This window comes from Schistocerca cancellata, chromosome 11, assembly GCF_023864275.1.
Source record: "Schistocerca cancellata isolate TAMUIC-IGC-003103 chromosome 11, iqSchCanc2.1, whole genome shotgun sequence".
In the NCBI taxonomy this organism is placed as follows: Eukaryota; Metazoa; Arthropoda; class Insecta; order Orthoptera; family Acrididae; genus Schistocerca; species Schistocerca cancellata.
In genome coordinates, this window is record NC_064636.1 from 42,383,701 (window position 1) to 42,400,848 (window position 17,148).

At 43.1% G+C, this 17,148-nt stretch overlaps 1 protein-coding gene across 1 annotated transcript in view; it reads left to right on the top strand.

Annotated features, from left to right (window-relative positions):
• Positions 1 to 2,462: 2,462 nt before the first annotated feature.
• Positions 2,463 to 17,148, top strand: part of LOC126108164 (uncharacterized) — a 193,784-nt gene continuing 179,098 nt past the window's right edge. Inside the window, exons 1-2 of the mRNA XM_049913407.1 lie at positions 2,463 to 2,484; positions 5,417 to 5,957. Coding sequence (XP_049769364.1) covers positions 2,463 to 2,484; positions 5,417 to 5,957 — 563 coding nt within the window. The remainder of the gene's footprint in view (positions 2,485 to 5,416; positions 5,958 to 17,148) is intronic.

Genomic DNA, 17,148 nt, shown 5'->3' on the forward strand with positions numbered 1-17,148 from the left:
ATCAGTCAGCAAAGCTAATATCTCGCCACACTGTGTTTTGGAGTACATGTGGAAGTAATTATATAAGTATCTGAGGGTGAGAATGAAGCCAACAGACACTCTTAATTGGCAGCATGTTCCTCCAGTGTAGCAAGATTCCTAACACTATCAGATATGGAAGTCCCATTGACATAATTACACAATTTATTCACGTTTGTAGTTCTACAAAATGTGAGAAGAGATTTACAGCTCAGTTGATAATGACTAACATCAATAGATTTTAGATCTAATGAACTAATAAAACATTTGTGGAGTCCTGCTGGACATCCACAGTCATCCAAAAGCATTACAGGAGTCACTCGGAGTAAGCTTTCTTTTTGACTATGGAGTAGTTTTTTGATCCAACATGTATCTATGCAGCTATTAAGGGCTTTCAGATTGAAAAATTTTGGAAGAAACATTGGCTTTGAATACATAAGAGAGTTCATAATATTGCAGCACATTGGCAACCTTTTCGTTGTGTCAAAGAGACGATTGGAAGACTTTCTTTGCCTTACTACACCAACTGCAGATATTGCGTCAGTGGTGACACCTAAAACGTGCTGCCATGAGGAAAGTTTCCAACCAATTTCTCACACACAAACAGCAGTTGACCAGCGTTGCCTGGTGAAATGTTGTTGTGATGCCTCGTATAAGGAGGAGAAATGCGTACCATCACGTTTCCGACTTTGATAAAGTTCGGTTTGTAGCCTATCGCAATTGCGGTTTATCGGATCGCAACATTGCTGCTAGTGTTGGTCGAGATCCAATGACTGTTAGCACAATATGAAATTGGTGGGTTCAGGAGGGTAATACGGAATGCCGTGCTGGATCCCAACGGCCTCGTATCACTAGCAGTCGAGATGACAGGCATCTTATCTGAATGGCTGTAACGGATCGTGCAGCCACGTCTCAATCTCTGAGTCAACAGATGTTTGCAAGACGACAACCATCTGCATGAACAGTTCGACAACGTTTGCAGCAGCACAGACTATCAGCTCTGAGACCGTGGCTGCGGTTACCCTTGACGCTGCATCACAGACAGGAGCGCCTGCCATGGTGTACTCAACGATGAACCTGGGTGCACGAATGGCAAAACGTCATTTTCTCAGATGAATCCAGGTTCTGTTTACAGCATCATGATGGTCGCATCCGTGTTTGGCAACATTGCAGTGAACGCACATTGGAAGTGTGTATTCATCATCACCATACTGTCGTATCGCCCGGCATGATGGTATGGGGTGCCTCTGGTTACACATCTCAGTCACCTCTTGTTCACATTGACGGCACTTTGAACAGCGGACGTTATATTTCAGATGTGTTACGACCCGTGGCTGTACCCCTCATTCGATCCCTGCGAAACCCTACATTTCAGCAGGATAATGCACGACTGCATGTTGCAGGTCCTGTACGGGCCTTTCTCGATACAGAAAATGTTTGACTGCTGCCCTGGGGAGCACGTTCTCCAGATCTCCCACCGATTGAAAACGTCTGGTCAATGGTGGCCGAGCAACTGGCTCGTCACAATACGGCAATCACTACTCTTGATGAACTGTGGTATCGTGTTGAAGCTGCATGGGCAGCTGTACCTGTACATGCCATCTGAGCTCTATTTGATTCAATGCCCAGGCGTATCGAGGCCTTTATTATGGCCAGAGGTGGTGGTTCTGGGTACTGATTTCTCAGGATCTATGCACCCAAATTGCATGAAAATGTAATCACGTGTCAGTTCTAGTATAAAATATTTGTCCAATGAATACCCATTTATCAACTGCATTTCTTCTTGGTGTATCAGTTTTAATGGCCAGTAGTGTATTTTCGAAATTTCATTAATCTGCATTAATTATTGTTTGGTGGTGTGATTTTTTTCCATCAGTGTATTTCTTGTCTGAGCTATCCTGTGTAATATTGGTCTCTCAATGAGAGAATTTTTCCAGTCTGACTACCTCTGTGTCTTTCACAGTTTTGTAGTTCAGCATACAACTTTCTACTTTCAACCAGTTCTTATCACTTTAATGTTTTTAACCAGTTTTTAAGCTGTAATTTATGATAAGTATGCAGTCCATTGCATACATCAGTTCTTCAAAGTTTCTCTTTGTTTCATTCAGAAGGACTACATCAACCATCAACTTCAGTCTTTGTCACTGATCCCTATTCTGTGTAGTATCATTATTCCTGCTCTGGAATGTTTCTTGCTTCTCCTGCGTTACTGCTCTGATGTTAAAGTTTATCAACAGTGGTGCTGAACTGCAACACAGCGTAATACATTTCTCAATACAGAGCAATCTTTTCTGAACATGGACTTACATTTGATTACCGGTATTCTACCCTTGTTTGAACAACTCACCTTCCTGCTTAATTCATCTCCACTCTTCTGACAATTTCAGATGTATTATTCCTGTTTACATCTTACATTGTCCGAGGCTTGTCTGTCCGAGGGAAGCATGGTGGCAGACACCGGTGCCTGTATAACTACGATGCTTTGTAGCATTGTCGGATGATGTTTCTGGACACTGGATCCTATCCTTGATTTGTTCCTCAAGACACCCTCTACAACCCCTTGAAGTTTGTCGCAACATTTCTGGACACCATGTAAATATCTAACAGTCTTTATCTGATGTGTTGACCACTAAATATTACTGCAGAAGTTGGACCATTATGGAGTAAGAGGAGTAACTTACATTTCGTTCGCCTCTTACTTTAAGAACAGAAAGCAGAAGGCAATTCTCTGCAATATTGAAAGTGGTAGTGAAGTTCAGTCCCAATGGGGCACTGTTAAGTGGGGCGTTCCCCAAGGGTCAGTGCTGGGGCCACTGCTGTTTCTTATTTATATAAATGATATGCCTTCTATGACTATGAAGTCTTTTGCGATGGAGTCCTTGCATAAAAAGTTCTCAGTTTACTTGCCACGTCAAATTTGGATAACATCCCAAGCTTTCGATGACTACCTCCATCATCTTCATCAGGGGTAAAACTGACTGTCGTGGACCGGTGAGGCTTCTGCTTTTATAAGCAGTGGACAGCTTCTCATTGGCTGGATGACGTCACGGTGAAAACGGCGTGTACCGAGGTGGTGGCCTCTATATCCATAGATTTTCTTCGCGCACTTTATCCAGCGTCACTTGCAGCACCATCCATCACAACAGGCGGAGAACTGCGAGGAATGTAACAAGTCTCCCTCTGCGCTCTTTCTTTATCAATTGCGCGCTTCCATGTATTGCTGAGTGCATAACCAGAGTTTCTGTTGAAATTATTTTCACAGAGTCTAATTTCAACTGCTTCCCTGATGACAGAGTCCCAATAGTTTGAAACATGAGCAAGTGGTCTTGTTTCATCGAATAAAATCTTACGTTTATTTAACAAACTGTGCTCAGCCACCGCTGATTTTTCAAGATACCTGATTTCATGTGACGCTGATGTTCCACACAGCGATCGGCAACAGTTCTTATAGACTGGCCCACATTATTTTTGCCACACTCGCAAGGAATGCTGTAAATTCCTGGTACTCTCAGGCCAAGATTATCTTTCACGGGTCGCAGCATTTCCTTAATCTTCCTGGGTGGCCAGAAGACTGGTCTGATTCCTTGCCAGCTCAGGACTCTGCCGATCTTGCTGGTCGTTGCACCGCAGAATGGAAGCCGCGCTATGTGTTGGTCCTTTTCATCTGTTTGGACAGCATCCTTCCTAGGTTTCTTCGCCAGAGTAGATCTGATATCACGATCGGAATATCCATTTTTTCTGAAGACCGTCATCAGATGGTTAATCTCGGAGCCGAGATAATCCTTGTCCGAAATAGTCCTTGCTCTGTGTACCAAGGTATTCAGCATAGCTCTCTTCTGAGCTGGGTGGTGAAAACTACGCGCGTTTAGATATAAATCTGTATGTGTCGGTTTTCTGTGCACAGAATGTCAGAGACGTCCATCTGATTTTCGCTCCACCAGCACATCTGGAAAGGGTAACTTCCCATCCTTCTCCACCTCCACCGTAATGTTGACATCATAAAGCAGATGAGGATAGGTCTGAATGACATCATGATCAGCCTACATGTGGTGTCTTTTTATGCGATATGCCTTCTAGTACTACAGATGATTCAAAAATATTTCTGTTTGCTGATGACACCAGCTTGGTAGTGAAGTGTCTTGTGTGTAAAGTTGAAACAGTATCAAATAATGTAGTTCATGAAATAAGTTTGTGGATTGTGGAAAATAATTTGATGCTAAATCACAGCAAGACTCAGCTTTTACAGTTTATAACTCACAATTCAACAAGAACTGATATTTTGATCAGACAGAATGGGCATATTATAAGCGAGATGGAACAGTTCAAGTTCCTAGGTGTTTGGATAGATAGTAAGCTGTTGTGGAAAGCCCATGTCCAGGATCTTGTTCAGAAGCTAAATGCTGCTTTATTTACCATTAAAACAGTATCTGAAATAAGTGACACTTCAACACGAAAAGTAGTCTACTTCGCATATTTTCATACACTTATGTCATATGGTATTATTTTTTGGGGTAATTCTTCTGATTCAAAAAGGGTATTTTTGGCTCAAACACGGTCTGTTCGAACTATATGTGGTGTAAGTTTGAGAACCTCTTGTTGACCCTGGTTCAATAGTCTGGGAATTCTGACATTGACCTCACAGTATATATTTTCTTTAATGCCGTTTGTTGTTAGCAATATTAGCTTATTCCCGAGAGTTAGCAGCTTTCACTCAGTTAATACTAGGCAGAAATCAAATCTGCATGTGGAATCCACTTCCTTGACTCTTGTGCAGAAAGGAGTGCAGTATTCTGCTGCATCCATTTTCAATAAGTTACCACAAAAACTCAAAAATCTTTGCAGTAGCCCAAACTCTTTTAAGTCTAAACTGAAGAGTTTCCTCATGGCACACTCCTTCTATTCTGTTGGGGAGCTCTCGGAAGAGCTGAAAAATTGAGCAAATTCCAATGTTACATTGTTGATTTTCTTTATTTAAACTTACGACTTGTCACCTGAATATGTTTTTTATATTTCATTTTATCTATTGTGTTATAATTTCACGTATTGGCTGGTTTGATGACCGCGGAGACTTCTCCTTAATTTGGTCCCACAGAACAATAAATAAATTAAAAAAATAATAAATGTGCCTGTTTACCACCCAGTGTCTTCTCTATGAGGCAAGTAGCGACTTCCAGATTTTCCATTGTTTGATCTAATTTTATTCTGGAAAAATTAAGTTTTATAGTTTATGACAATAAATAGCAATGAAAGATTTCTGATTACAATTGAATGTAATGAAAAGCACACACGCGTAATCGAGTGGGGGAGCATTGTAGGTACTGGAGACGGAAATGTGATGAAAATCTTAATTATTCTTTGTGAGGAGTGAGCTAATGACGGAAACTGGATGTGCGAACAGGTTACCAGACCGTGAAGGTTACGGCGCTGGTGGAGAAGCCGTCGACACCGCCGAAGAGGCAGCCGTCGGCGCAGGCCGAGCCGTCGGCCTCTACGCCGTCACCCCCGAAGCAGCTGACGAGTTCTCCGGACCGGGACGCCATCAAGCCGAAGCCCATCTCACCGGTCGTGCGTCGGACCGCGATGTCACCGCAACCGCCGGCAGGCGCCCGTCCGCAACAGGCCGTGCCGAAGCTGCGTGCATCGCCAATGCAGCAGCACCGTCAGCAGCAGCAGCAGCAACTACAACAACAGCAGCAGCTGCGGCAGCAGCAGCAGCAGCAACAACAGCAACAACAACAACAACAGCAGCAGCAGCAGCAGCAACAACAACAACAACAACAACAACAACAACAGCAGCAGCAGCAGCAGCAGCAGCAGCAGCAGAAGACGAAGAGCTCGGGACTGCGGAGGTTCCTGTCCCCGGCGGCCAGCCTGTTTGCGTCGGCCACGGGCAACAGTCCTCGCAACCGCAGGAGCCTCAGTGAGGACCGCAGCTCTAGGTAAGTCGCCAGCCCGTTCCCACAATTCACTTTTGCGCCCCTGAGGATATTTTTCTCTGAGGATGTGTTTCTGTACCAGGTCCAAATGTTGCGGGCACTGCACTTGCTGCTTCGCCCGAGGCCGGTATGTTCTGGAAATAGTTTTACAGTAGTTCCTTCCACTTGCCGTTCTTTAGTTCTACAGTTCTCAACATTTGTCAGACGGCACAGTGCATACAGGGAGTGGGCAAAAATGTGAAACACCAGAAACGCAACACATTCCGATGCCCCGTACGGTGTAGAAAAACAGTTGGCATTCAAAACAGCTTCCAGTCATCTTAAAATGGATGAATACAGGCTCTGTACGGTTTCCGAGTGAATTGTATATTATTCTTTGAGATGCACAGTGCTTACAGGGAGTGGACAAAAATGTGGAACACCAAAAACGCAACACATTCCGATGCCCCGTACGGTGTAGAAAAACAGTTGGCATTCAAAACAGCTTCCAGTCATCTTAAAATGGATGAATACAGGCTCTGTACAGTTTCCGAGTGAATTGTATATTATTCTTTGAGATGCACAGTGCATACAGGGAGTGGACAAAAATGTGGAACACCAAAAACGCAACACATTCTGATGCCCAGTACGGTGTAGAAAAATAGTTGGCATTCAAAACAGCTTCCAGTCATCTTAAAATGGATGAATACAGGCTCTGTACGGTTTCCGAGTGAACTGTATATTATTCTTTGAGATGTTTATATTTTCTCCTCCGTGTTGTAAATGTTTTGAGTGAAATGCCCAGTCCGTGCACTGTTGTTTTCACGTCAACATTGAGAGTTGTTTATTCTCGGGGTTTTGTAAAATTCCTGGATTTTTGTCTCGTCGCTGTGCAGCCTATGAAAAGGATTGCGGAAGACTCCCAAATAAGTTCCAAAGTACAGTGCAGTTTTAACACCAATATATTTCCAGGACTTTGGTGTCCGAGCCTGGTGAACTGTACCGGTTACATCAGATGTGCCCAAAGTTGACATCAAACGACACAGAGTTCACAACAATCAACAAACGAGTCACTTTACAATACATATGCTCACAACCCTAGCCAAAAAATGAGTGCCCCAAGGTACCTGCACGACCTCTATTTATGCTTTTGTTAACAATTACATACAATGAAAATTACAGTTTTATGTAAAATCACAATTAGAAGTTAAAAAGAATATGAGATACACTTTGCTAAAACTTTACAATCTCAGTGCTGAACAAGGTGAACCTATTTTCAACTTAGTTACGAGTTAATATAACATTTTCTGACCAATTATGTTACAGGTAACAATTACATTTCTAAATTTGTGTATAACAAATCAACTAGAGCCTGAATTTTAGTGCTAACATATATCGGAGATCCAATTAAAGTGCTTTATTTATGTGTTCCATTTAATTTGCGATGGTAATTTTATAACGATAGGTTTACTGGTACATGCTGACGACGTGCTCTATTTCTTTCGATTTGTTACAGTATTAATTTCACATTTATATTGTGTTTCTCACATAAGAACAATGTTAAATGCTTTTGGCATATTCAAAATACACAATTAGGACTGGTGTTTATCTTTAATGCTCTCCGAGGGATTCTGATAGGGAGCAATGAGATACAGTAATATTTCATCTTCCTGCAAAGTAGTGGCAAACTCAGTTGATGATGGAGGAGGTATAGGAGCCACACACACTTATCTCCAAAGTATACCACAAAGGCTCAATAATATTGAGATCTGGTGACTGTCGTGGCCAGGGAAATGTAACAATTCATCTTCATGCTCACTAAACAGCTCTGGACTATGTTAGCAGGGGTCCTGTCATCTTGGAATACAACATCACCATTGGAGAACAAAGGGGATTGTCCGCATCAGCCAAGTCACATGATGCTTGGCAGTAATTTTTTTGTTTTTGTTTTTTTTTTGGGGGGGGGGGAGGGGGGGGGGTTCATCAGCCATCTGATTGCTTTGATGCGGTCTGCCACGAATTCCTCTCCTGTGCCAACCTCTTCATCTTAAAGCAGCACTTGCAACCTACGTCCTCTATTATGTGCTGGATGTATTCCAATCTCAGCCTTCCTCTACAGTTTTTGCCTTCTCCCTCTATATTTCAATTTTTTTATCTTGGCAGTTCATGCATACCCGCCCAGACGCGGAAGATTGCTGCGTTGCCAGTTGTACGCGCCAAGAGAAGCAGCGTCATAGTATAGTTCACAAACTTACGTTTAGGGGGGAGCGCGCAGTTTGTGAAGTAAAGCCACCACGGCCGCATTAACCCTTTCGCTGCTACAGAGACGTGCTCCCCGCATTCCGCGCTGTACGCGATTTTGTCATCACTGCACTGCTCGCCTGTGCAGACACATGGTGTTCCGACTGCTTTGACACACTTATCATTCGATTTCACAAAAACTATTTGGCCCAAAAATTTGATTTTTACACATCTTCTTGACTGATACCTTCCCCCCATAAATGACTTAATTTTCTTTCGATGTTCAACACAATTATTGTGCAGCATTAGATGTAGTAAACCACTGTACGAAATTTTGAAGAGTTTGCAGAGGTAAAAGTCCATAGCGTATTCTTTCCATATGGTTGATTTTAGTTGCCACTAGAAATTTCAAAAATTTACATTCAAACGAATAAAATTGATGAAGTAAGACACTTCGATATTGTTTGTAAATAAAGAAAATATTAAGCGCTAAAACAGGGTTTGATCTCGGAACCTTTTGCTTATCAGCCAAACCCTAAAACTATCCGCTAACGCAGCTCATCATACAATATGCTTCCTGGAGAACTATAAAGTAGGACGCAAAATACCGACACACTGTTGGTATGAGCATGAATTACTCACGTTTCGTTGAAGTACAATAGGAAATAAACAATTAACGCTGTTCTTTATTGCGAAAAAGCGGTTAGTGAGAATGATACAAACACCTTTCCTTGCTATCGCCTGAATTAGGAGGGTTATTGCTTGTTTCTTTTAATTAATTAATAGAATATGAAGCAATTGGTATAAAGAATGCTTTTTCCAAACTTTCTATAAAAGAAACTCCGCTATCCAGGCATTGCTTTTGTTCAGTTACTTTATTTATGACTGAACGTTTCTAAAACTGAAGACACTCGTCCGTGCTCTGCACTGCAGTCGAGGTGTGGCGGCGTCGTTCTCTGTTCATTGGCTGACTGTGTTTTGTGATGTCAGATGCGCAGTACGAACTTAAACTCGGCCACCGTGATAAATGACGCGCACTTTAGTAACATGGAAGCCATTCCCTCATGTCTTAACAGATGTCCTATCATATTGGAATACATTCAGAAAATAATAGAGGACGTAGGTTGCGAGTGCTACTCTGAGATGAAGAGATTAGCACAGAAGACGAATTCGTGGCAGGCTGCATCAAACTGGTCAGAAGACAGATGGGTGGGGGGGGGGGGGGGGTGGAGGGAAAGTGATATCACTATATGGCTGCTTAAATCATCACCGAACACTCCCTATGTTTTGTTCTTGGGGTTTAAACTTGGCTAGGTGTTGGAAACAGTGTTCAACAAGACTCATCCAAGCAAATGACATTCTCCATTGCTCCATAGACCAGGTTTTATGGCTTCAGTATCACATCAGGAATTTGCATCACTGAGTGGTGTTCTGGAATTCCACCTAGACCTGTAATTCCCTGCTTTTGGAGTTTGCGTTGTGTTGTTTCGGTGCTGACAATTTTCACGAGTACGACAGGCAGTTATACAGTGACTTTTACATCTGTCATTCTCTTATTTTTTGCTACTGTCCTCTTCAATGACCGTCTCTCATGATTACTCAACAAACACTTTCATTTGCATTATGACTTAGTCAGTACTGCTTTTTTGCTTTCTCTGTATGTGGTATACATCTTCAATACAATTCCCCTTGAAACATCAAATACTTCAACCCTCTTGGTTATGCACACTATGTGATCAAAAGTATCTGGACACCCCTAAAATGTATGTTTTTCATACTAGGTGCACTGTGCTGCCACCTACTGCCAGGTACTCCATATCAGCGACCTCAGTAGTCATCAGACATCGTGAGAGATCAGAATGTGGCACTCCGCAGAACTCACGGACTTCGAACGTGGTCAGGTGATTGGGTGTCACTTGCGTAATACGTCTGTACGAGAGATTTCCACACTCCTAAACATCCCTAGGTGCACTGTTTCCGATCTGATGGTGAAGTGGAAATGTGAAGGGACACGTACAGCACAGAAGCGTAAAGGCCGACCTTGTCTGTTGACTGATAGAGACCGCTGACAGTTGAAGAGAGTCGTAATGTGTAGTAGGCAGAGATTTGTCCAGACCATCACACAGGAATTCCAAGCTGCATCAGGATCCACTGCAAGTACTATGACAGTTAGGCAGGAGGTGAGAAAACTTGGATTTCATGGTTGAGCAGCTGCTCATAAGCCACACATCACTCTGGTAAATGCCAAACGGTGCCTCACTTTGTGTTAGGAGTGTAAACATTGGACAATTGAACAGTGGAAAAACGTTATTTGAAGTGATGAATCACGGTACACAATGTGGCGATCTGATGGCAGGGTGTGGGTATGGGAAATGCCTGGTGAATGTCATCTGCCAGTGTGTTTAGTGCCAATAGTAAAATTCGGAGGTGGTGGTGTTACGGTGTGGTCATGTGTTTCATGGACGGGGTTTGCACCGCTTGTTGTTTTGCGTGGCACTATCACAGCACAGGCCTACATTGATGTTTTAAGCACCTTGTTTCCCACTGTTGAAGAGCAATTTGGGGATGGCAATTGCATCTTCCAACACTATCGACCACCTGTTCATGATGGACGGCGTTTGGCGTGGTGGTTACACGACAATAACATCCCTGTAATGGACTGGCCTGCACAGAGTCCTGATCTGAATCCTACAGAACATCTTTGGGATGTTTTGGAACACTGGCTTCGTGCCAGGCCTCATGGACCGATGTGGATATCTCTCCTCAGTGCAGCACTCTGTGAAGAATGGGCTGCCATTACCAAAGAAAGCTTCCAGCACATGATTGAACGTACGGCTGCGAGAGTGGAAGCTGTCATCAAGGCTAGGAGTGGGCCAACACCATATTGAATTCCAGCATTGCCAATGGAGGGCACCACGAACTTACAAATCATTTTCAGCCAGGTGTCCAGAGAGTTTTGATCACATAGTGTAAGTATCCACCATATGAGCACCAGCAATTTGCCCATGTTCAAAGTTATTTAGTACTGACATAATGCACTTGCAGCTACATAGAACACTATTCTGATCATAACTGACACTTGCGACGTTGAGGGGATTGCACAGATGCCGTTTGTGGTCAAATACAACAGCACAATCTGCAGCGGTGGCTAGTGTCTACATTTATTATCAATCATGTATTCTGTTGTGGGTTGGCAGGAGAGCCAACACCGTGATATTTGAGGAAGCCGAAAGGCACGCGTTTTAGCTCATGCAGGCTGGCATGAGGTCTGGAACAGGACAAGGAAATTAGACTTTAGTAAAAATGGACATAGCGGGTGGAATACTTAACTTTAATCCATAAATGGTGAACATCGCTCTTGACGGTACATTATTCATAATCTCAATAGTAAATGGTAATGGCGCCTTGCTAGGTCGTAGCAAATGACGTAGCTGAATGCTATGCTAACTATCGTCTCGGCAAATGAGAGCGTAATTTGTCAGTGAACCATCGCTAGCAAAGTCAGCGGTACAACTGGGGCGAGTGCTAGGAAGTCTCTCTAGACCTGCCGTGTGGCGGCGGTCGGTTTGCAATCACTGATAGTGGCGACACGCGGGTCCGACGTATACTAACGGACCGCGGCCGATTTAAAGGCTACCACCCAGCAAGTGTGGTGTCTGGCGGTGACACCACGTATTCTTTCCAGCATTTCCTTATTTTTGTCCAGTCGCTGTACACAGTGTTCCAGACCATTAGTGTTGAAATTATACACTCTGTAGTTCATCATAAACTGAGCAGTGTGCGGAAATGAACCAGAAGTGACTTGTAATTAAAGGCTCTCAGGTGCAGCCACCCCAAAAGATAGATAAAAATATGTCTCAATAATGGATTACAGAATGTAAATTATCAGAAACAGTTCTGAATATGTTGCACACAGATTAAAATGATGACAGTGAACATTTTTAGAACATATGCTTTATTGGACAGATAAAGAAAAATTTTCTTTTGAAAATGAATGTTTAATTTGTGTGTACCAAACATATTTTGTCTCTTCATGCTAGACATCTTCAGTTGTCTATAATTTGGAATCAAATGGTATAGTTTATACTTTTTGTTCAGTTTAAAATCATTTCTTGTTCTGTGGAGTTGGATGAGGATCTTATTATACGTGTTTTAGGCTTGCAATGGAAATGCTTTACAGGCATTGAAAATACAAGGTGCATTCAAGTTCTAAGGCCTCCGATTTTTTTTCTAATTAACTACTCACCTGAAATCGATGAAACTGGCGTTACTTCTCGACGTAATCGCCCTGCAGACGTACACATTTTTCACAACGCTGACGCCATGATTCCATGGCAGCGGTGAAGGCTTCTTTAGGAGTCTGTTTTGACCACTGGAAAATCGCTGAGGCAATAGCAGCACGGCTGGTGAATGTGCGGCCATGGAGAGTGTCTTTCATTGTTGTAAAAAGCCAAAAGTCACTAGGAGCCAGGTCAGGTGAGTAGGGAGCATGAGGAATCACTTCAAAGTTGTTATCACGAAGAAACTGTTGCGTAACGTTAGCTCGATGTGCGGGTGCGTTGTCTCGGTGAAACAGCACACGCGCAGCCCTTCCCGGACGTGTTTGTTTCAGTCCAGGAAGGAATTTGTTCTTCAAAACATTTTCGTAGGATGCACCTGTTACCGTAGTGCCCTTTGGAATGCAATGGGTAAGGATTACGCCCTCGCTGTCCAAGAACATGGACACCATCATTTTTTCAGCACTGGCAGTTACCCAAAATTTTTTTGGTGACGGTGAATCTGTGTGCTTCCATTGAGCTGACTGGCGCTTTGTTTCTGGATTGAAAAATGGCATCCACGTCTCATCCATTGTCACAACCGACGAAAAGAAAGTCCCATTCGTGCTGTCGCTGCGCGTCAACATTGCTCGGCAACGTGCCACACGGGCAGCCGTGTAGTCGTCCGTCAGCATTCGTGGCACCCACCTGGATGACACTTTTCGCATTTTCAGGTCGTCATGCAGGATTGTGTGCACAGAACCCACAGAAATGCCAACTCTGGAGGCGATCTGTTCGACAGTCATTCGGCGATCCCCCAAAACAATTCTCTCCACTTTCTCGATCGTGTCGTCAGACCCGTGGGTGCGAGCCCGAGGTTGTTTCGGTTTGTTGTCACACGATGTTCTGCCTTCATTAAACTGTCGCACCCACGAACGCACTTTCGACACATCCGTAACTCCGTCACCACACGTCTCCTTCAACTGTCGATGAATTTCAATTGGTTTCACACCACGCAAATTCAGAAAACGTATGATTGCACGCTGTTCAAGTAAGGAAAACGTCGCCATTTTAAGTATTTAAAACAGTTCTCATTCTCGTCGCTGGCGGTAAAATTCCATCTGCCGTACGGTGCTGCCATCTCTGGGACATATTGACAATGAACGCGGCCTCATTTTAAAACAATGCTCTTTCCAGTCCGGAGAAAAAAAATGGGAGGCCTTAGAACTTGAATGCACCTCGTATTGTTATTGGTAGACACAAACAAAACATACAGTTGCAGAAGACCAAATTCGTATTTATCTATATGACAGAGCATAATTTGAGTAGCAGCTGAGGGGAAATTATGGAAAATATTAACGATATTTTTATAACTGCTGATGTTGGGTGATGTTTTCCAAGCAGATGGTGGTCGGTCAGCTCAATGTAGCAGAGTTTTGGGTGCATGGCTTCTGCGGAGTAGAGCTGTTACGGGCTGCCAGAAGGCTCAACTAACTGAGTTTAAAGGTGTCATACCGATTTCCACAAAGATTTTCACTTTCTGCTGCTCGCAACAAATGTCATGCTTTCATGCACAGTTAATCGATGTTTACTACCAGTGTTTAGATAGTGTTAAACGACAATATTAATCAGACCATCTACTTCTCTTCTGGTCTCTATCCTTGTCCACTATTCTTTAATTTCATTCTTTGGAGCCTTCATCACTCCTCTTCCCATGGTCTTTTTGTCATGGATTTAATTCTGTGCTAGAAATCTATGGCAACCTCAGTTTTTTTTAAATTTTAAAGTCACCTTGTTGTAAATCTTTGTTTACTAAATTCCTATTAATTGCAGATTCCTTTTGTACCTCTCAGATCCAGTGCACTTTCATTCTCGTGTTCAGATGAAAGTGTATTATCTTAATGCATCTACCTGACCTGGTCCATCCGAAGTATGTGACTGAAGAACACAGTCCATGATTCCAGAATGAGATTTTCACTCTGCAGCAGAGTGTGTGCTGATATGAAACTTCATGGCAGATTAAAACTGTGTGCCAGACCGAGACTCGAACTCGGGACCTTTGCCTTTCGCGGGCAAGTGCTCTAGTATTTGAGCTACCCAAGCACGACTCACGCCCCGTCCTCGCAGCTTTACTTCTGCCAGTACCTTGTCCCCTATCTTCCAACTTTCGCAGGAGAGCTGCTGTAAAGTTTGGAAGGTAGGAGTCGAGTTACTGGCAGAAGTAAAGCTGTGAGGACGGGGCATGAGTCGTGCTTGGGTAGCTAAGAAGCAAGAGCACTTGCCTGCGAAAGACAAAGGTCCCAAGTTCGAGTCTCAGTCCGATACACAGTTTTAAGCTGCCAGGAAGTTTCATTACAGTCCATGATATCCTAAAACCATATGAAGACCTCCCTGTCTGGGTATACAGTTCTTGGTTTGCTCATCTTTTATATGTTGACAATATCCCATTCTTCAAAGTCCTATTACCTTCCTGGAAATCGTCCGTTCTGCAAGTTAAGCCTCCTAAGTAATCATATCCGTATAGAGTGCAGAATTTCTGCTGAGTACAGGTCTTCAGGGACAGCGTTTGTCTGGCATTGTCTTAATTTTGCACTGAGTGAAAGGTTCTTCTTACTGTAAATGTTGATAGAGAGTTTGTATGGTACGTTCATCTTGTATAATAGTCCTTCCAGAGGTTCTTTTTCTGTCAGATCAATTACTGTCCATTCTCCTAGGTATTTAAATCTTTCAACCTTCTGAAATTATCATGTATCTGCTTTCACTGGTCTGTACAGTGATGACTTGTTGCTACCATAAAACTGTCTTCTCAGGAAAGTGTAATTTCATGGAAATCTCATGTAGTTCTGAAAGATTCAAGGAATTTTTAGAACCCTGGGGGAGTTGAAGTGGTCAAGGCAGGAAGTAATGCTCCAAGCCAATTTTGTTATGAATTCCTCTCGGATTCTGCTCCAGAAACAGTCAGTTATGGCGTTAGATAAGGAAAGGGGAAGATGTATATTGCACTGTTGTAATTTTGTCACTACCTTTGGAATACTTGCCGATGTTGGTATCTTCAGTAATGTTTGTGGGTTGTTAGGCTGTAGGTCCATCTCCCATCGCACAATTGTGTGAGCGGCTGAGAGCAATGTACAGGGCTATTACAAATGATTGAAGCGATTTCATAAATTCACTGTAGCTCCATTCATTGACATATGGTCACGACACACTACAGACATGTAGAAAAACTCATAAAGTTTTGTTTGGCTGAAGCCGCACTTCAGGTTTCTGCCGCCAGAGCGCTCGAGAGCGCAGTGAGACAAAATGGCGACAGGAGCCGAGAAAGCGTATGTCATGCTTGAAATGCACTCACATCAGTCAGTCATAACAGTGCAACGACACTTCAGGACGAAGTTCAACAAAGATCCACCAACTGCTAACTCCATTCGGCGATGGTATGCGCAGTTTAAAGCTTCTGGATGCCTCTGTAAGGGGAAATCAACAGGTTGGCCTGCAGTGAGTGAAGAAACGGTTGAATGCGTGCGAAAGTCGACGAATAAAGCAAGCAGGGAGCTAAACGTACCACAGCCGACGGTTTGGAAAATCTTACGGAAAAGGCTAAAGCAGAAGCCTTACCATTTACAATTGCTACAAGCCCTGACACCCGATGACAAAGTCAAACGCTTTGAATTTTCGGCGCGGTTGCAACAGCTCGTGGAAGAGGATGCATTCAGTGCGAAACTTGTTTTCAGTGATGAAGCAACATTTTTTTTTAATGGTGAAGTGAACAGACACAATGTGCGAATCTGGGCGGTACAGAATCCTCACGCATTCGTGCAGCAAATTCGCAATTCACCAAAAGTTAACGTGTTTTGTGCAATCTCACGGTTTAAAGTTTACGGCCCCTTTTTCTTCTGCGAAAAAAACATTACAGCACACATGTATCTGGACATGCTGGAAAATTGGCTCGTGCCACAACTGGAGACCGACAGCGCCGACTTCATCTTTCAACAGGATGTTGCTCCACCGCACTTCCAACACGATGTTCGGCATTTCTTAAACAGGAGATTGGAAAACCGATGGATCGGTCGTGGTGGAGATCACGATCAGCAATTCGTGTCATGGCCTCCACGCTCTCCCGACTTAACCCCATGCGACTTCTTTCTGTGGGGTTATGTGAAAGATTCCATGTTTAAACCTCCTCTACCAAGAAACGTGCGAGAACTGCGAGCTTGCATCAACGATGCTTTCGAACTCATTGATGGGGACATGCTGCACCGAGTGTGGGAGGAACTTGATTATCGGCTTGATGTCTGCCGGATCACTAAAGGGGCTCGTATCGAACATTTGTGAATGCCTAAAAAAACTTTTTGAGTTTTTGTATGTGTGTGCAAAGCATTGTGAAAATATCTCAAATAATAAAGTTATTGTAGAGCTGTGAAATCGCTTCAATCATTTGTAATAACCCTGTACATGAGGCAATTTGTCACATAGCTGTGAATTCATCACTCGCACAAAAAGAATGGTTGGTTTTTTAAGAAAATGAGTTTTATTTGAAGACACGTGCTTTCAGTGCAAAGTATTACTTTACCTTCATTCTTAGAGGGTGAGTCCATCTCACCAGTGATCATAAAACAAATAGTGTCCGGTATCAAACATGATGCATCATTGCTATCAGAGTCTTTTGAAATTACATTCTAACAGTTCAAAGTGTGTGCCTGTAAGGATTTTGATATGTTGTT